We start from the raw sequence: 21542 nt of genomic DNA on the forward strand, positions 1-21542 counted from the left end.
TGTGTGACACAATATCTAAATAAGGGAGATATGTATCCGGGGATTGGAAGCCAACATTCATTAAGATGAGTTTTTGCATGGGGCAGGGGCTTTACAAAAAAATATTTCCCATTTAATTTGCTTTATTTTATGACCACATACCAAAGAAAATTTATCTACAACATGAGACAAGTTAGGATAGATCATCAGCAAATAAACTAACTTTGTATCATAGGAGTTTCTATAGGAACGAGAAAGGGTACTTACACACAGGTGAGTGCTATACTGGGCTTGCCAACATGCGCTTTCACGGCATTGCAAACAGATTTTCTTTCAAAAACACCTCCTATCACTTCAGTAGAGTAGTAATCCTCTAGCGTGGCTTTGAGCTGCGTTAGAGGATCGTAAAGTATTTCCCATTGTTTTCAAGGGGAAACCTTGTATCGCACGATGTGCAATGTGTTTTACTGTCCCATTGGAACCAATGTACCAGTCTTTCAGAGGAATGCGAAAAGATAGCACATGCAGCTATTTTTTCCCACACTGCATTGTGGTGTGTGAAAATATCCCTCATGTATATGACTCCATTCAAAAGAATAGGTTCATAGTCATGCAAGATTCTCAGCAGTGTGAAAGTTGTTTAAGGTCTCATGTCTACGGGTGGGTCAGATTCCGCATGCAGGAGTCCGTAACATAATTTGACCCTGACTGTGGCCGGTGACCCTGCATACCTGTCTGGGTCTTTTTTCTGTACTGTGGATGTGTGTGGAAGAGCCGGCCGGCACAAATGCACAGTAGAATTTTGTTTTTCTCAACCTACAGCTTACCCGCAGCCTATCGGCAATGTTAATTGCTGATGGGCCGCGGATCAGACGACTTCATTGAAAGCAGTCAGTGGAGGAATCGCAGCAAAATAGAGAAAGCTGCATTTTTTTTTTAATCCCCGAGCGGAAACTGCAATTGGTTTCCGCTCATAGACATGAAGGATCGTTTTACTATAGCATGCTATTGAGGCTTATTGCTGCAGAAGCCGGAGCGGAATTCCCGCTTCAGATTCTGAAGCAAAAATCAGCCGTGGACATTGGGCTTAACAAGGATAGAGAGGGGTTTCATCAGAAGCGCAAAAATAGCAGGCAACAGCACTGGAGGCGAGAGGGAGATGAGTAAAGAACCCTAAGGAATTCAAGAAACAGGCTAGAAATTCCCATTTTATTTAAAGTTGCGAACATGCAACTTAATTAAAAGCATTTTCGATATATAAGGCCAATAAGGAGATAGGTGTAGATAAAGTGTTGGCCTAGTGAATAATATCAAGTACTTTTCTAATATTATTATGAGCTTGTCAACCTGTAATGCAACGGTTATGTATTACTCCTAGGACATGTAGTTCTATGGGTCACCAGGAGCACACTTCCATAGGTGTGAGATGATTGAGATAGCTGGGTGTGAGGATTGCTCCAGCCAGCCAATCATCACTGGCCTGTGCAGATAACTTCCAGCCTCTTTTGCTAGAGGGTGCTAGACATTTATCCATTTACATCATTCACTCTCAGTGCTTGGTGTCATGCATACTGCTTGTGAAGACTATGGGCCTAAAACATATACATATATATTTCATCCTGTCTCCTATGAACATCTTTGATATACGCTTGTACATTCATGTGTTGTTTGCACAGCAAGATTGCATTGTTACAGGAATAGAAATATAGAATAGTATTCAGTAAAAGTATATATAACTTACACTCTTCCTTATCTTCTGTTATACTGTTCAAAGATCAGTGTGCAATAGTGTCCAGTAAAGACAATGCCTTAAAGGGGTTGTCTCGCGAAAGCAAGTGGGGTTCAGCACTTCTGTATGGCCATATTAATGCACTTTGTAATATACATCGTGCATTAAATATGAGCCATACAGAAGTTATTCACTTACCTGCGCCGTTGCTGGCGTCCCCCGTCTCCATGGCTCCGTCTAACTTCAGCGTCTAATCGCCCGATTAGATGCGCTTGCGCAGAAGGGTCTTCGCCTTCGGGTCTGCCCGGCAGCAGCGGCATTCTGGCTCCGCCCCCTTCTACGCGGCATAGCGTAGCTCCGCCCCATCACGTGTGCCGATTCCAGCCTCCTGATTGGCTGGAATCGGCACACGTGACGGGGCGGAGCTACGCGATGCCACTTAGAAGGGGGTGGAGCCAGAACGCCGCTGCTGCCGAGCCGAAGGCAGAAGACCCTTCTGCGCAAGCGCGTCTAATCGGGCGATTAGACGCTGAAGTTTGACGGAGCCATGGAGACGGGGGACGTCAGCAACGGAGCAGGTAAGTGAATAACTTCTGTATGGCTCATATTTAATGCACGATGTATATTACAAAGTGCATTAATATGGCCATACAGAAGTGCTGAACCCCACTTGCTTTCGTGAGACAACCCCTTTAATGATTAACTGCTATGTAAAATCATATGACTGATGGAAATGTACACATATTGACAATAGACCATTCTCCTTTAAAATACTATATAAAGGAAGATGTTTGGTAATATAGGTAGATTGCTTTTAGACACAGTCCTGATTTCTGTGTCCATTGCTTTCTCACGACGGCCGCCATAACCACCTCTGATTTGGAGCCTCACAGCATATTGATGGAACAATTGAATGTCCCTAACACTGCTTGTTTATGTTGTCGCCACCACCTTCCCTGAAGATGGTCTCAACACCTTTTCTCCCAGTCTGCATGTTTTTTGGATCCCTACTGCCTTCCCTTTTATCAGCTGTGGCCTCTAGACATTTGCTCTCCATTATTCAGTCACATGGGTGAAGTTTGTAAAAAAGTAGATACTCAGCAGCAAACGAAGGCAAGAAGTGTCCTCTGGTGCTCTAAGAACCTTCTTAAGGTGAGGAGGAAAATACAAAAGCCAGAACTGGTCAGGATCAAGACCCGCATCCAGCAAAAATGCATGTTCTTGGCAGCATAAGATGTATTAAAAAGTTACTCTTTATTCCTCCATAATAAGGCTGGGTTCACACAGGGCGGATTTGCCGCGGCAAATCCGCCCATGGCCGCTAATCTCGGGATTAGCCAACTATGTGGACGAGATTTCTCAGAAATCTCGTCCACACGGGATGGCCAATCCGCTGCGGTAAGTCAGGCTGGAACTGCGGCTGGTCAGGCTGGAACTGCGGCTGCTGCAGCCACGGTTTCAGAATATGCAGCATGTCTATTTATCTTTTCTTTCTGCCGTGGCCGCACTCTCCTCTATGGGAGTGCCGCCGCAACGGAATAGCGAGCGGCCGGGCCGCTTCAAAGCCGCCGCGGGTTTTTCCGCGGTGGTTCTCCCGGCGGTAATCCCGCGGTTTTTGCTGCGGCCAAACCGCGGGATTTCCGCCGGGAATATGCCCCGTGTGAAGCCAGCCTAAAATAGCTGGCGAAGTTTCAACCTATGTAAACAGGTCTTTACAAAGCTTGATAAAGACCTATTTACATAGGACGAAACGTCGCCAGCTATTTTATTATGGAGGAATAAAGAGTAACGTTTTAATACATCTTATGCTGCCAAGAACATGTATTATTGCTAGATGGGTGAAGTCTGGCACCATGTTCCCTGCTGTCATCAGACGGGTGATGTCTGACATTCCTGTCCCTTTCTTGGTGTGTGGACACTTGAAATAGCGCTTGTTTATCTTCTAAAGTGTTTCATTCTGTGAGGTGAAGAAACTTTAGATGTGAACTATGACTTGTTCTATGTGGTGCTCCCATTATGCTGCAGTCACTTGGTGTGAACAGAGTCGTGTTCTATGTATGTCTGAACTGTCCTGTTCAGTGTGTATTATGTTGTATTTCCCTTGTCTGGTTCACCTGTTTATTACCATCTAGGGCGAGACAGTTGGCACCTAGGTTCCAGTGTAGGGTCCCGTCTATCGGGACAACTTTCCTGCTTGTTGTAATTGTCTTAGTGTAGGGACTCACAAGACAAGGACCCTTCTAGCAAGCTTGTGAGCTTCTGTGTTTTGGCCAAAATACAAATTGATATCCAACGTGATACTTGTATATTTCCATCTGTCTGGTTGTTTGGTAGATTGGCAAGGATGAGGCCATCCTGGGTGTTGTTGGGTCTGATGTCCCCGTGGGCATTTCTATGGATGTCTGGTTTATGCTCGTTTTATGTTGTGTCCATAGTGTATTCACATCAAAGAACATAGAAATAATCGGGACAGCGCCTCTGCAAATGGTGTTAAATATAAAAAAAATCATAGATGCAATGGACTAACCTGGAACACCTTAGGTCCAAGTATGCAAAACAATGTGGATGATATGGAGACACTCGGTCCGGATGACATCCAAAGGAGAGCAGATGCAAGAAGTATGACGCGCCAATGTCTCAGACAGATATCAAAAGCAAATAAATAAAAAAAAGATATCCTGCTCTCAGAGGTCTAACCCATAAAGTGTAAATGATAGTATGGCAGATACCAGAAAAACCATATTAAAAAGTATATTGATTTATTACAGAAGGGAAAAAAACATGCAAACAAAGAAAACAGAAAAAACAAAAGCAAAAGAGTAAAAAAATGGGAAAGTGCAATGTGTTTTCAAGCTGTAAGATGCTCCTGTTTCAAGCACATATGTAATACAATTGAAATGGCTGTTACATAGACAAGAATGTGTGTTGCCCTCTTCATATTGCTTCCTTTAATCGTATTGCATTAGCTGCGGGAGTGCCCCGACTGCGAATTACATACCTGACGTGCCTTCCACAGCTCGGAGAGATGCCTTCTTGTTACAGTGGTGTCTTGTGCTGCAATTATTTTATATTATTACGAGGGGTGCTGATAAGTATTGAGCCTTACCCAGAAAAATTGAGCAAGAAAGCTGTAAATTGCAGGGTGTACTTGTCTATATTCAATTATGCAAAAATCAACTAACTGTGGTTTTAACTTCACTTTGGACTGGAAAAAAAGGTAACATGGCAGCATCTCCTCAAGTTCTTATTTCTACAAGGGAAAGATGCAAAGCAGATCCATGATGAAATGTCACAAACTTTGGGTGACAACAGCCCTTCATATGCAACAGTTAGATGTTGGTTGTAAATTTTAAAACTGGCCATTGTGGTGTTGAAAGCAAGAAACCCAGTGGAAGATCTGTTTCAGTCTCCTTGCCCGCAAATGTAAAAACCATCTAAGACCTGATCAAGGAGGACTGCCAAATATCAGCCAAAAACATTGCTACATATCTGGGGATATCACATGAGAGAGTTGGTGCCATTATCTACGACTACTTGGGAATGAGAAAGCTTACAACCAAGTGCACCCCAAAACCTTTGACAACCGAACAGAAGAGGAAACGTGTGGAGACATTGGTTGCTGTTTTGGAGCATTTTGCAAGAAAGGAGTCAGATTTTCTGGACAAACTGGTAACTGGTGATGCGACTTGGATCTACTGCTATGATCCAGAGACAAAGAGCTTGGTTCTAGTACAGTGCTTATTCACTTAACTGTTCTGGTTTGGATATGCTGCTATCTGGTTGGTTTCTACATAGGCAGTCTGCCTGTATTTTGCTTATCAGTGCAATATATATAATTTATTTTTTTGCCTCCTATGACCAGGGAGGTGGGTGGGATTAAAAAAAAGAACTATGCTCAGGTACCATTTAACCAAAGGCCGGCAATAGCTGGAGCAACAAATGACTTGAAAATCTGGCAGTCTAATATACTTCTTTCTGAAATTTCTATTTTCTACTGTTAAATGTGGTGGAGGGATACTGGCATCGGGGGCTGCTTTTTCAAGGTTTAAGCTGGGCCCCTAATTTCAAATTAAGCATGATTGAAGTTCTAATCTTAAAGCAACAGTTTGGAAAAGTCCTTCTCATCTTCGAGCAAGACTGTGCCATGGTGTACAAAGGGAGGTCCATAAATACATGACTTGGTGTGGAGGAAGTCACAGATCTGACTTTGACCCAATCTAACATTTTTGGGATCAATTTGACAAGGAGGTCTGGCTTGCAAGAGGCATTCAAATAACAAGGACTGTTCTCACAAATTATCTGCTAGCTGAATGGATACTAATTCCTGCAGAAACACTCCAAAATCTTGTGGAATGCCTTTTCCAGAAGAGTGGAAGCTGGAAAAGCCACACAGAAAACTAATTATAATGCCACCCATGGATTTGGAATGGGGAGTTGAAAACGTCATACAGGTGTGATTTATTTAATTTTGGCTTTATGTTTCCTACCTAAATGTATCCATGTGGGTGCGAAGTTAGTATGCTATGGAAAGCATGGACATTAAAGATTTAGGGGCACTCAAGCAGTTTTTTTTTTTTTTAACAAGAAATGTTGATCAAATACTATCATATGTAACTATGGACTTTAGTCAGCTGAAATTCAGACAGGTTTCTGATCCACAATATGTCCTTGCTTTTGCAGAACTGTAGTTGATTTGTAATACAAACATTGCAGTACACTCATGTTATATGCAGAGGAAAACCTCCTCTACATATCCTAAAATACGAGTGAGAGGCAAATTCTTGGAACCAGATAGTGATTGCCCTGAAAAGTGTAGCGACGGCAAACTGAGCCTTATTAATGCATGCAGGACCACACTGTGAATGTGAATTGTATTCCGTAGAAATACATGTCCTTGTCTGAGAAAAGGTGAATTACATGAAACACATCGTATAAAGTGTCAGATATGTAGATATAAGGTTGCATATTGTCTGTATGTGCATACGACAAACATAAAAATCTACTTCTAACTGAAATGTTTTCTTTACTGATAGGAAATGGTGCTTTTCTTTGAAATACTTTTAATGCAATGTAAGTGAAGACTAAAATCTCTTACAGATCAGGATACGTCTCATAAAAATTCAAGGAGGAACTCGCTGGTGAGACATCAGTCTGTTCCATAAACCAAGACTACTTGAATTATTACATGATTTCTCCTTGTACATTTGCTGTAGGGTAATATGAAATGAATGAAATGGCTCTGAAGCAATGTTAAAGAGGTCATTAGAAATGATGCATGCTAACAAAATCGTAAGGGGCAGCCCAGTGTAGCCGACAGGTGCCGTGAACCACAGAAACTAACAGAACAGGATCCTCAAAAGAAATTTTTAGGAATCCTTGGCACGTAGGAGGAGACATTTGGTTGATTTCAACTGGGTTACCTATTACATAATGAGGTAAATTTGTTTCTGGCTCATTACTAAATTAGGGGCTTTTTGCCTTCCTCTCCTCTGGATCAACAAAGGGGTGGGGGTGGGGATGGAGAACAGGCTGCACTAGATGGACATTTGTCTTTTTTCAGACAAGCATTCTATGTTACTATGTACTCTGTCAACTCTCCTGACAAGACGATCTTAGTAAATACTTGCATTTGTCATCAAGTAAAAACATGTTTTCTTATAACTGTGTGGTGTTAATTTCTACATTTCCAGTAGGAATAACAGTAACATTAAACTTTGCTACCATTCTCCTTGATAATAGGCTGTGTCCCTACATAGTCATTACAGTATCTGTCCAACGATTACTATCTGCCTAGACAAGGTGAATGGTATGACCTTCAATTAGTTCATACATTGTCAAACGAAAAAACTGTGGTCCCAAGAAAAGATGTGCCACAACGCACCTGTGAGCAATGAAAGTACCAAATAAAAAAAAACAAACAAAAAAACAGTCCAATGATTTAAAAAAAAAAAAAAAAAAAAGGCATAGAAAGGTTAAAACGCAGAAAAATAAGGCACCCCCCCCCCCCCTTTTGTAGCCCCATGGTCCACGGCACTATTCCCTGCTACTCCGATCCTGGAAGATGAGGTCTGGTCATGTGCCATTTACTGCATGTGACTGACTGCTCAGCCAATCACAATCTTGGTCGGTCACACATCATTCATAGCAGACTCGCTGCTGAAACCTGTGATCAGTTGATTGGTCACATGCATAGTGAACGGTGTACGACTGACTTATTTTTAAACTTCTACTGCCCATATAAATTTTTCAAATCCTGGAAAACCTCTTGGCACATCCTATGGTTCCCATAATGACATTGAGCATCAAAATTTTGATTTCAACACCTGCTTGAGAGCTCAAGTCATATCATCAGTTTCCTGGGCTTCATAACAAGAAAAAAGTATTGTCTTTCACTTTCTTGCCTTTGCTAGAAAACAAAGTAGGGATGTGGTTGGTTATTTTTGGGTCTAGGGTCCCTATGATAAAACAGATGCCAGTAGAGGAACAAGTGGCATTGTTCTAGTCATACAGGTCTCACAAGAAGTTTGTAGTTTTTAGAAATGTTTTGGGCAATTCCCTTTTTTAAAAGTCATCAGATTGATGGGACATAGTATACTGCAATACCAGACAAATCCACATGGCCGGGAGTGGCACGTGTCTTTTCTTTCAGTTGATAGGTGTAAGTAACCACATTAAAAGAGGATTTCTCATGAAGCCGGATTCCTCCATCTTTGTATGTTCGCTACCATTTCCATTCAGCAGCTTTTTTTTTAACTAGAGGAAAATCTGTCTGTAAAATATATGGATCCTGTCCTGCTAATTATTACACATGAATCCTGTCACAAGTGAAGCTCAATCAATAGTCACTGGTCCTTACTTCACACTTAAGAGGACTTTTGATTTACCTTTGTGTCAGCGCAGAATGTCTTCTTTAGCAGTAATGACGTTAGCAACAAGCAGGAGATGCCATTGTTCCCACAACACAAACTGCTTAGCCCATTAGTAGCCAACTACCTTCTTTTGCATGTATTCAGAAAACAGCAGACGGTCTGTTCTCTAAATACATCTGCTCTGTTCTGCCGCGGGCTGCATACAATGCTATTACCGCTGCCCGCGGAAAACACTGCATGCCGTCCCTGTTATTAGGGACAGGGATTTTATGCGAACTTGAAGTCAGCGATGAACGAAGAGTGCACGGTAAGTGCATGATGGGCGCGCATTTGCACGCAACGGATATCACTCAAAATTCGTCATTTGAGTGATAATCATTGCGTGTAAATCAGCCTTTAGCCTAAACTTAATTATACCTTTGAATTGGGAGTCAAACACAAATCCAATGCATCCACTCCCGTTGTAAGATTTCAGGAACCCATGGAATTGCATATCTGCTAAGTTTATCATCTTTCCCATATATTTGCTATTAATTTGTTAATAAATCCATGTTATGAAATATGGTCACCATAGCATCCCTCTTGGATCACTTCCTGGGAAAATATGGCCAAAATATCAAATTGTGTCTTTGTCTGGAAGAATATACGCATTCACTCAATTAGCCTATCCTTGATGTCCTGGGGAACATAGTACGTTAGGCCGAATGAAGACGTCCATCTAGTTCAGCCTGCAATAGTTCTTACCTGTCTGTAAGAAGCTCAGGGGGATCTGCTTTAGAGAAGACTTACAATTTGGGGAGTGTTAACACCACAGTTTTTATACCAAGGAGCTGTATACAATAAAGGACTGTCAACACTTGAACTGGCTCCCTGCAACCAGGACTATTTGAAACAACTTTGAAAGACTGGCATTTTCTCTTTTATTCCTTTTTATTTTTATAACTGTTCTGAGAATATCTTATGTTTTTTTTCCTCTTAACTAAGTACTACTACCCTTTAGACTAAAGTCTAGAGCTTCAAGGACAGACTGACAAAGTTTTAAGTGATGCATAACCCTGAAGGTGGCTAGTTGTGATATCCTCTGAAAGCCATGGTGGCTGATATAACCCTTTGAATGACCCTTTACTCTAGGCAAGGCATATACTGTTGAAAATTCCTTTAATGCATGGTTGATTTGACTTACCATACCATAATATATGAAGCTTCGGTTATCAAACTGTTGACTCTAGATTGTAGGCTAATGATATGAAGATGCAAAGTGCACAACTTACGCCATATACTGCATTTGCAGCAATTATTGGATGCACCCATTAGAAGCGCCAATCAAGCCTCAGGAAACGAATGACAGAATAAGTTACATATGGAGGAATTTGCATTCATACTATACAATGTCTGCTTCTACCGTGTATAGTCTTACATCCCAGGTCACTTCTTGCAACAGTCCAACACAAGCTAAACATTGGATGAATCTAGAATTGAGGAGCATCTGAAGGTAAAACCATGTCCATTTATTAAATGTGCATCACATGAAACAGACTGTGATAAAATCAGTCTAACAAGAGCAAGTCTCCAGTTCTAGAGTTTCTTCCATAGTAGATTTATTCTTTAAAAAAAAGAAAAATGTACCAGTAATTCATTTATTAGGGAGCAGGTCTGTTTAAAGTTTATTGAAGAATGCAGGAGTTTTCTGTAGAAATCAAAAAAATGAGAATGAAGGTATGGCCAAACCTATCAAATTCTGTGAAAATTTGCAGTCTTTAAATAGTTATAGTAATAAGAATGACCAATATATATTCTTTGTTACGACGCCCTCAAATTGATAAAAAACAAAAACAAAAGAAAAACAAAAAACATTCAGTAAACATTCTTTCGTAAGGAACATTTCCCTTATTTCAGTGATTTCACCATTTTCTTGCATTTGCTAAACATACCAATCAGTGGTTCTCACAAATGAAAAATAAAAGCACGAAAAAAAAAAAAAGTTTACACTCTTTTACAGGTAAAAGATCATCTTGAATTCATCTGTATAACCTTAAGGGCATAGAATAGTTTTAGCTTCATTAACTATTACATAATTAGCTTCTTACATACAAATATGGACATATTTGGCTGTGCTTCAAAGCCTGTGTGTGTAAAAGTCCATGCCAATGCAGCTCAGAATTTGAAGTCACCAGGGTTGTCTTTACTGCTGCTGGGTTTGACCTGTTCGTGCAATGAAGCCTCCTCGGAGCTTGCTGTGGCAAGGCATTTTTCTGTAGACTCATCAGCGTCTGGGTCCAAGCCCTCGGGGCACTGGAGCTTTAAGAGCTCTTCTCGGAGCTGAGCCGTATGTCGCTGCACACAAAGCAGAAGGAAAAGTATGGTCAGCATGTCATTGTAATAAATTGTTCTCTCCAGAGCCACAAAGCACAGTATTGCATGGAAGTCGCTGTGTACGCAGAACGTACTCTGAGGAGCCCCAGGGACCTCCGGGCATCAACAGGTAATAGGACATGCTGATCATGCAAGAGGAAATTCGGAGAACAACTTTACACAAGTCCTCAATGTTAATTCACCTGAACGAGTACAAGTAAAGTTTGAAGGGGGTTTAGCATTTGGTTGCACAAACGTTTATCCCAATCTAACAGATACCCGCTATCGTTCTGGGATGGAAGTTAAACTAGAGATACATGCATGCTACGAGCGCTTCATGAGGAATTCAAACAAACTTACCTTTAATGCTGCTGCATGGTGGGACATCGTCCTGCCGACGCGTTTGTCACTGCTGAACTGCTGAATATCTACTATCCAGTCCTCACACTGGGCCATGATCTCTGCGCGTTTCAAGTAAAAGTGTTTATGGATCACCTGCAAGGTTGGGGAAAAAGGTTATTAGTTCGATCCGATCAAGCCCCATCAAAAACCTGTAAATGAATCCAACACTTTCAGTGAAATACACATCAAGATTGTTCATTGTCTTTTGTAATGCCTAAATCCTAGTGCCAGCCATTCACAAGTAATCCTATTAAACCCTGGTCGGGAAGGGTAACGTTTCTCCTTAAGGAGAGCACCATGCATGCTCCTCTGGGAAATACGCAAATGGAAAGATGGAATACTACTTTTGCATCACCACCTATTTGACTTGCAGGAATGCTGCCTTCCATGTTAGACTTTATAGACGAGACTTATAACAATGAGTGGGAATTGTGAGCCCAAGTCAGAATAACCATACACATACAGCTGTTTGGGGTTTATGCCCCTTATAAGTGTACAGTAGATTTCTGGCTTGGCTAGTGAGAGGCCTATGACATGGGTCCGGAAGGGTATCCTTTCTCCTTAAGGAGAGCACCTTGGTGTGTGAGGAGACTTTTAAGGCCATCTATGTTCACCTTCTGGGTGTCTCCTCACCACACCTTATCATTTCTCCTTAAGGAGGGCACCTAGACTCTTCCTGACCCACATCTATAGGCCTTTCACTATCTAAGCCAGAAACCTATTGCACACAGATGAGGGGCAATCGCCCCCACAACAGTTGTCTGTGTATGTGAATTGTAAGCCAAGTCAGAATAACCAGTCATTGTTATAAGGCTTGACTAAAAAGTCAGTGGTATTTCTCCATCTTCCCTATTTGCCTATTAAACCTATGCATGAATAAACTACAGAAAACACAAAGCTACATAATGTACTGTACAAAAAAAGAAAGTTGTAATTTATTGCATTTAGTGGTAGGATATATGCCATTACTACTACGCACCTCCCAAAAAGGCCAATTCCTCTGCACTCTATTAACACAGCCAGTGCCCCTTTGGTTATATGCAGAATAACTTTTCTAGTTTAATCCATAGCAAAACTCTATCAATATTCATGTCCTCACAATAAGGCGTGAATAGTCAGAGCAGTCGGCCGCCACAACCTTAGTTGTCTCGTTGTGCTATCGGAGTACCAATTAAAGCTGTGGGATGCTTGTTTACGGAAAGAACAGATTCTCAAGTCTTCACCCTTGACACCAAGTGACGGTTCAAAATGAAAACAATTACACAAATGCTGCTATAATTAATGGCATGCGGCTTCATTCTATGAGCAGGGATAAAGGAAGAGATAACAAATAAAAGTCTATTCCAGTGGAATGTCTCTCTGGCAGGAAGGCTGAAGATGACTGTGCCACAAGAACCATCCCATTAACCTGGAACATTGAAAAACACTGCAACCTCTGCTCCGATACACAACCAGAACACGACTGGAATGTAAAGTGGGAGCTAAATATCCACAACAACAAGCAAGAGGAATGGAAACAATCTGCAACACCCTGCAACAATAGCTAGAGAGATCAGAAAACTACGGAGCGTCCTTGCTGTTCTTGGCATCTTCTGCAGTTGTGTAAGAAACTTCCATTCTGCTCAGGAGCATATGGGAATTTATTCTCTGTTGTCAGCACCATGTAGCCCAGAAGACTGCCGCCTTTTTCAATAGTGTTGTATCCATTGTAACTAGTATGTATCACTTTACTCAGACCCTCCACGAGATAATAATGTGGCACTTCATATTTCACTGCCACATTCTTTTCTTAAGATTTTGCAACATTTTGAGAACCTCTTCAAAGTGTCGTCGCGATACAAGAGTGTCACTAAAGTAGTAAACTTTACATAATGTTGTTTTTATCTCCTGGTGAGGGCATACAGTGAGCCTGGATGATCCGGTGTGTAATGCTGCCCACTCACCAGACAGAGAAACAAATCCACCAACTAGTCAGATGATAAACAAGTGTGGATCTAAACAGAGCAAAAAATGGAGGGTTGTAAAGTATACAATACAGTCATTGTATCATTGTGCAGAACTCTTTTTTTGGTCCTAAGGGTCTTTTTACACTTAAAGGGGTTGTCCCGTGCCGAAACGGCTTATTTTTTTTTCAATAGGCCCCCCGTTTGGCGCGAGACAAACACAAGGGATGGGTTAAAAAAAAAAAAGGTTTAGTACTTACCCGAATCCCCGCTCTGCGGCGACTTCTTACTTACCTTACCAAGATGGCCGCCGGGATCTTCACCCACGATGCACCGTGGGCTCTGTGCGGTCCATTGCCGATTCCAGCCTCCTGATTGGCTGGAATCGGCACACGTGACGGGGCGGAGCTACGCGATGACGCGTAGAAGGGGGCGGAGCCAGAACGCCGCTCGTGCCGAGACCCAAGAGAAGGGAGAAGACCCTTCTGCGCAAGCACGTCTAATCGGGAGATTAGACGCTGAAATTAGATGGCACCATGGAGACGGGGACGCCAGCAACGGAACAGGTAAGTGAATAACTTCTGTATGGCTCATATTTAATGCACGATGTATATTACAAAGTGCATTAATATGGCCATACAGAAGTGCTTACCCCCACTTGCTTTCTCGGGACAACCCCTTTAATATATCGGTTGAATGAGCGAACAATGCCAAAGTTTATACAGGCAGATATATAGTCGCCTCGTTCAAACAAGAAATAGTTCAGTTGTTTACATTGACTGCATAAGCGAATGAGAACAACTAAACGATGGCTATTTAAATCGAACGAGCCAACAATGTATTTCAGTTCTGCATAAGATGGCCAAACAAAATGTGAACCATTTATCATTGGCTGCGTTTAGACTGAATAATTATTTTCGGCACACAATAGCACATGTGCGCGGTCCCACGCATCAGAGCACATAGACGGAATGTCCATATGCTGAACTGATCAGAGTTAGGCACGAGAATCTCGGACGCACCTTTTTTCCAGTCCAAGTGCATGTAGCTTTTTAAGGGCTTTTAATTTTTTTTTTTAATACTGAAATATATACGGTACATAGATATATTCTTTTGCAAACAATGAAAAAGCTTTTACATTTTGTTTTTACAGCGTCTACAATGTGATAAAATGACATTTTTACTTTATTTTGTAAGTTAGTACAATTATGGCAATCTGAAATGTTATATTTTTAGGTTTACGGTAGTTTCTATTGCTACCATTTTGGGGTACATGACCTTTTGAATACTTTTTATTTAGTTTTTTTCCAGCAAGATGGGGTGACCAAAAAACTGAATTTTGGAACTCTTTTTTTTTTTCCACCTTTTTTTTCTTTGACACCATGTTCAGCATGCAGGATAAATAATGTGATACTTTAATAATTTGGACTCTTACAGACGTGTCAGACTATTAGTTTTATTCATTAGTGTGAAAGCGGCTGGATTTTTTGTTTACCAAATGTAATATGAAAATGTTAAAATAAAATCAAGCGTTTAAAGAAAAAAACAAAAAAAAAAACAAAATACCTATTTTAAACAATAGGTCATTGTCCAATGACAAATTCCTCTAACCCTTTGCAATCCAATTTTGGATTCAGGGTTTCCTAGGGTGCTCTTTCTGCCATTCTACAATGGTGCCATCTGCTGGCTAGAGCCAGTACTGCAGTATGTGACATGCTGGAAGGCCTCCGACAAGAGAGCAGCCAATAATCATACAGTAAGAATACCCTGCCGGACGTCTTCCAACATCGGACCTGTACAGCCTTCAATCAGAATGTCTTCAGACGTCAGACAGTGGATTGGAAGGGGTTAAATGAATGTACACAATGTTAAAGAGGTTCGCCTTTTTGTTCAGTCATTAGTTAGCAGGGTCTCCGAATGTAAACTGCTGTGATGACACTCAGCAATCCATAATTTGTGTGGACCCTACAGTAAGTTACCAGTTTCTCTGACACCATCCTGGGAGAAATTAAGTGTTATAGCGTGCCCATTGAAATCAGTGTAATGTATGTACATGCGTGGGGTCCCCGAGAGATATATTTCATACAACTCCGCTCTGGTTAATAGATGAGGTTACAGAACGAGTGGCTCACTGTTTGAACTCAGAACAACAGTTGCATTAAAAATTTCTCTAAATCGGAGAACCGCTCTAGTGTAAAGTGGCACAATCTTCATATAATCTGAATCTTAACTCCTCCCCAACGTGAAGTATACATGTATTGCGCACGTCAGGTGTACTTGCATAGCGTGGGCTTGGGAGCTGAGACTGCTCCATACACTGTGGGTGTCAGTCAGTCGTCTGACAGCCAATACCCGCCCACAACAGCCAATCATGGAGATAACACCAATCATGGCTGTTAACCCTTTAAATGGCCCTTGCAGTTCTGACAGCAGCATTTTAATGTCTCAATCAGGACCAAGATGTCTTCAATGAACCCCCCATGATGAGACCGTAGGGTGTCATGAGAGCCTAGGACCTTTTGAAGGCCCCCAAAACTGCCATGATTGATTGCCCATTAAGATGTGCTTGTGGCATGTCTTAATAGAATGCTGGTCAAAATTCAGTATAATGCAATAGTATAGTATTGCATTTTATTGTATAAGTGATCAAGGGATCAAAAGTTCAAGTCCCCTGTGGGATTAAAAGTGTTTAAAAAAATGTATATATTATTTTTTTTAAGATAAATGTGAAAAGGGTATTTTCTTTTAAACTTGATAACAAAAAAAATTAAAAATTGGTATTGCTGCAGTCGTAAAAGTCTAAACTATTAAAATTGCACGTTCTTAATCTCACGTGATAAATGTCATCAGAAAAAAAAAAACAATCAAAAAGTCATGTACATCCCAAAATGGTATCAAAATGTAAAAGTAATCTCACCATAAAAGAGCCCTCATGTAACCCCGTCGCATAAAAAAATAAAGGTATAGAAGAGCAAAAGATGGCGACTGAAAGCTATTTTTTTTAGTATTGTGTAAAAAAACCCCAAAACACTGTATAAATTTGGTGTTGCCGTAATCGTAGTGACTCGCATATTAAGGATGTGAGGTCATTGCTGTACCATGAATGCCATAAAAGCAAACCCCAAAATGCTGCAATTGTGGGCCGTGGAGCAGCACCCCCTCTGTATTGGCATTAATAAGCTATTGCAGGGTAGTAAAGAGATACAGTAGACTTGCACTTTCATCTACAAAAGTCATCACTCCAAATTTGTTTTCCCTAAAAGCAAGCAGAGATGTTGAAAATGGTGATTAATTTGAATAGAAAATATTATTCCAAAGTTGTACAACTTTTCTTTCTACAATAATTTTGGGGGAAGAAAACCCTTTCTACTTTTTGAGTTTTCCCTGCATCAGTGTATACAGAGAAGGCTGTCAATCAGCCTGATTGGGCGTGGTTATCCTCACTGTCTCTCCTAGAGAGTTTCAGAAGTTACTTTGCTTTTTAACTAGAAATCCCTCTTCTAATTATATAAATCTGTATATCACAGAGCTGAGCTTCTGTCCACGTATCGTCTTCCTACTCTCACGTACGGCAGCAAAAGAAACACCTGGCAGACTGACTTAAAGTTTCCATCACAGAAAATCCAGGATCGCTTAGTGACATCTACTTGCCTTTGTCTGTGGCAGGTATATTTTGTCTTACATAAAGACTGGTTAATTTCTGTATCATATTAGGATATAATGGGCTACTTTCTGGGCTTTTGCTAGGCTATTTAGGCAAGCTGGTCTGCAGTGCATACGTATAGAAAGCACTGTTCTAAGGAGGAATATATTAAAGTAGTTGTCCAAAATTAGAAAAAACATGGCCACTTTCTTCCAGAAACAGAACCACCCTTGCCCATGGCTTGTTTTGTATTGTAGCTCTGCTCCATTGAAATGAACAGCGCTGAGCTGCAATACTGCACACAAGCTGTGGACAGGTGTGGCAGTGTTCATGAAATAAAGCAACTATGATGTTCTAATCGTGGACTACCCCTTTAGGAGTGATTCCTCTATAGAAAAAGCAACATTTGTGTAGTAAATGTTTTTTCTGCGATTTGTGAGTCTTCCTGCAAAAACAAGTCAATAAATTGGCTTCTCATGAATTTGGATAGGAAAGTCCCATAGATGCGTGTGATTGCTAGGTGTGTCTCCAGACCATGCAATGCACATCTCTGTTGTGATCTATACGCTAGCTGCAGATATAGAAGTGTAGCTGTGGACATTCTTGGCAGTACATCCCAAGGGTACGCATGCACCACATCCATGCACAATACTGATACCACAGTCCATTTTAGACCATGATGACCTGTAAACGCTTTCTCCCCCAGCAGTCGGACGTCTTCCTCCGCAGACAAGATGCTGCCGAGTTTACAGATATTTACTCATTCCTTTCATCCTGCTTCCCGCAATCACATAACCCTTCTATATTACTTCTCTTGTCAGGTCTGACTTTGAAAAGGGCACACATTTATTCCAGGGATCTAAAAATAAGTAGTCTGTCCACTGATTTATGTCCAGAATAATTATAAGGGTCACTACTCAGCATTACAGTCAGACATGCTCTTCTGTTTTATTAGTACATACAGTCAAGGAGAGAACATGTCTGGGGTTTTTCTCTTGATATTAACAGGTCTGTCAGACCAGCAACAAGCAGGACTTTGAAATAGTCTTAAGTGCTATGTAGTAGCCAGAGATGACCACCGGGGTACTTCTAAGGAGGTTGCACAAAAAACCTGAAAACTGATTGGATGCCAGACACATCCTGTGCTCTAGAATTCAATTAGTCTGACACCTGATTGGTACTGAGCAGTGTAATGCAATAGAAAAGTTAAATTACAAAAAAAAGTTTTATATTTATGTAATTTTATATAAAGTGTGTGTAATTTAATGTTTTTTTATTATTAAAAAGTTAAAAAAAACCAAAACTTTTCACATCACATCAAAAATAAATAAAAAAACTGGTATTTGTGTCTCCGTAAAAGTCCAGTTTATTAAAATTTCACATAAATCCACATGATGACGGTCATCAGAAAAGAAATACATAAGAAAAACCTTAGGAAAAAAGGCGATCAAAAAAAAAACCATATGTACCCCAAAATGGTATTAATAAAACGTAAAGGTAACTTCCCAATAAAAGGGCCCTCGCATAACCCCCTCATAATAAAAATTTATGGAGGAGCAAAAATGTAGACAGGAATTTTTTTTAAAGGTTTTTTTCCAATTTTTTTCCCAACTACTACATAAAACTATAGAAATTTGGTATTGCCGTAATCATAGTGACCCACATATTAAGGATAAGAGGTCTTTTATGCTATCGCACAGTACAGTAAGGGCAATCACACAATAAGCCAATTTGTGCTGCAGCCTTTGCTTGCACAGTCCTAACTCAACAAATCATCTATTCTACAAGTTTATTCTGTGCCTATAAAGGGCAGTAAATTAAGGGGTTTTGGAATTATGTACTGAGACAGAAAAACTGTTTCTACGGCGAAGCCATACAGTCAGCAACCCAATCCTCCGCACACAGGCATACTTCTCTATATCCTGATGGTTCAGAGAAACATTGTTGTGGGGAACAATCTTATCAGGGCTCAAGAATGTAAAAAAAAAAATGAACTAGGAGCCGATTGTTCTTGGGTAGAAAAGATTAAGAGCCAAAAACAGTATTTGTCAAATTTGAAGAAAAAAAAAAAACCCTAAAAAATATATATATGAAATAGGACGTAGAGCGAGTTCACACATAGCCGATTTGCTGTGGATTTTCCACAACTGGAAAAAAAAAAAAAACCCCACTGCTAATCTGCACCAAAACCTAGTGCAGATTTCAGTGTGGATCTGCAGCACATTTCGCCCCTTCAGTTTAAACTTTATTAAAAGGGATGAATTCTGCAGTAAATCCACAGCATCATTCCAGGACAAATCAGCCCTGCCCGGCAATATGCAATTTTATTTTTATTTTTTACATAACTGAGATTTTTATATACATTCTAGTAACGAAGAAATGAGCAGTTTTCAGACCCATCAGGTCATGGGTCAAGAAATACTGGGGAGTCAATTTTCCAGAGGCCACAGAGAACCATTATTTTTGATCATTCATATTTCGGAAACCATTGGGTGTAGGAAGATGTGTGCGGCGTCGTCCTCTGTGTGATATGTGGCTTTAGAACATCTTTCCTAACTCCGTAATTCCAATAAAAGTTTAAGTACAATTGGACCAAAAATGTTTTTAAAAATGTGTGAACGGAGTCACTCCAGAGACAGAGTTGGAAAATGTTATATGTAATATAATGCCCCATACATTGGGATTACTTACCAGAAAAGTTCAAGAAAGCGTCCTTTGTTGTTTTTGAGAATAAAAACTTTTTTGATGGTGCCCGGCTCTATACAGACAACTATATTAGTGGCATGCTGCATATCATGAATCGGATGACAAATCTGCCCAACTCGCCTACAAACCTGCTCACTTAGAGGGTTGAGCATGTATGTTTATTTCAATAGGATGAGGCAAATAAACTTCTAAAGGCTGGTTTTAACCAATTATTGCATGGACCAGGAATGTCAGCACATAGTGATAATGTATGTTCTGCTATAAAAGGTCTCCAATCTTATCACAATTGGAGCAAATAATGGGTCATTGGAATGGAAATTTACCCTCAGTTGTGGGATGCGATTGCGCATCTCATAGCTCTACACATACAACACTAGAGGTACTGGATAACTTGCCCAAAGACTATGGATCACACATCACATTTCAGCAGTTTCCATACAGTAGGTACCATAAACTAAAATGGTGGTAGCCTTATGCATAAACGATAACCACGCTTCCTCTTTTCTGAAGTGCCTAATAGGGCCACAGAGGACCCCATTATCATGATTTGGAGAGAGTCCAAGAAGTGGACCCCTCATCTATTAGACATTGGCGGGACCTATCATTTATTGTGAATACCATTGATATGGCTACAGAAGTGTCAGATGGTATTACCACATTCATTTTAATTGGGAGTAGTGTGGCAATATGGCCTTATGGTCCTTTTATACCGAACAATTCTGCAAAAGATCGTTTCAACTAGCAACAGTGAACAAAAGTCAGACAAAAATAGGGCACGCTGCAAGTTTTTTTCTACTCAAACTTTCCATCCAAGAGAAAAGAAAAAAAAATAAAAAAGCCTGTGTGCATACATGCATTAAAATAAATGGTTGTCAATCCTGTCCGATTTTCAGACTAAGAAAATTGTCCAAAAATTGGACAGGAATACTATCCATGTGCATGCACCCTAAGGCTACATCAGCAGAACAACAAAAATTGCTCTTGGAACACAGGAAGAAAATGAATAAACAGAAGATTAAACGTCCTCAAGTGGTTAAATACTGGCGTAAAATACTTTCTCATACATTATGTAAAAAAAAAACAACCTAAACCCAAAGAAGTCCTCCTCTCAATGGATTGATGGAGATGATCATATAAACGCTGTCCCATCTCCCGATCCAGGAACCTGTCGTATCATTTGCTAAGGTTTCTCTTCATTATATTTTATTGGCAGTGATTAGGATGTAATTAAGTATCAAGTTCACCCAACTGCTTTGAACTATTTTCTGCTAATTGTTATGCTAGTGATAAGTCATTCTCACTCTCCATTATAGAGAAATATGCAAGCCACTAATAAGTTCAGCAGGAATTACTGTACTTCAATTAACCAACATTTATGTCGCTGGATTATAAATCAGCTCTGTCTGTTCCTCCTCTTTGACAGGCAACAAGAAGTGAGAAAGTTGCTCATCCCTCTGCCAGCCATACCGTGTCTAACGAGTTTATCATACCATTTTATTTTTAAACCGGGTGGCAATATTTTATGTTTCAATTTCTTTGGTTGAACTCCTTCTTGGAAGAGGGGCAAGAAGTTATCAATTCTCCCTGGGGAGGGGGGTGGAGGATATAAACTGGGGATTTCTGACACTTGTGCATCTTTACACTCAATTAGACAAGTGAAATTGCTCAAGAATATTTATTGCTAGTGTCAAACTAACTTTGGTGGAGACGTAATTACCAATATTTACCATAGGCTGAGCGTATACATAAGACACGGACCCATCAGGCAGAAAACAAAAGAATATGTAGTGCAGCATGCTGACACATGCCGGAAACCTTATGCCCCCTGCAGCATTTACAGGTACGTTACCAACATAACCAGATTGTGTAGCAGACTATAAAACAATCAGATCAGAGTGACGGATGCCCAATGTAGGAGC

General features: G+C 40.5%; 1 protein-coding gene across 5 annotated transcripts in view; it reads right to left on the reverse strand.

Annotated features, from left to right (window-relative positions):
• Window positions 1-10064: 10064 nt before the first annotated feature.
• The window catches only part of BIRC6 (baculoviral IAP repeat containing 6), a 240121-nt gene continuing 228643 nt past the window's right edge, over window positions 10065-21542 (reverse strand). For all 5 annotated transcript variants that reach the window (XM_066595893.1, XM_066595891.1, XM_066595890.1 and 2 more), the window contains 2 exons: window positions 11290-11424; window positions 10065-10911 (listed from right to left, as the gene is read on the reverse strand). In XM_066595893.1, the coding sequence (XP_066451990.1) occupies window positions 10732-10911; window positions 11290-11424 (315 nt within the window). In that variant the 3' untranslated portion in view covers window positions 10065-10731. The remainder of the gene's footprint in view (window positions 10912-11289; window positions 11425-21542) is intronic.

The sequence above is a fragment of the Eleutherodactylus coqui genome, chromosome 3 (assembly GCF_035609145.1).
Source record: "Eleutherodactylus coqui strain aEleCoq1 chromosome 3, aEleCoq1.hap1, whole genome shotgun sequence".
Taxonomy (NCBI): Eukaryota; Metazoa; Chordata; class Amphibia; order Anura; family Eleutherodactylidae; genus Eleutherodactylus; species Eleutherodactylus coqui.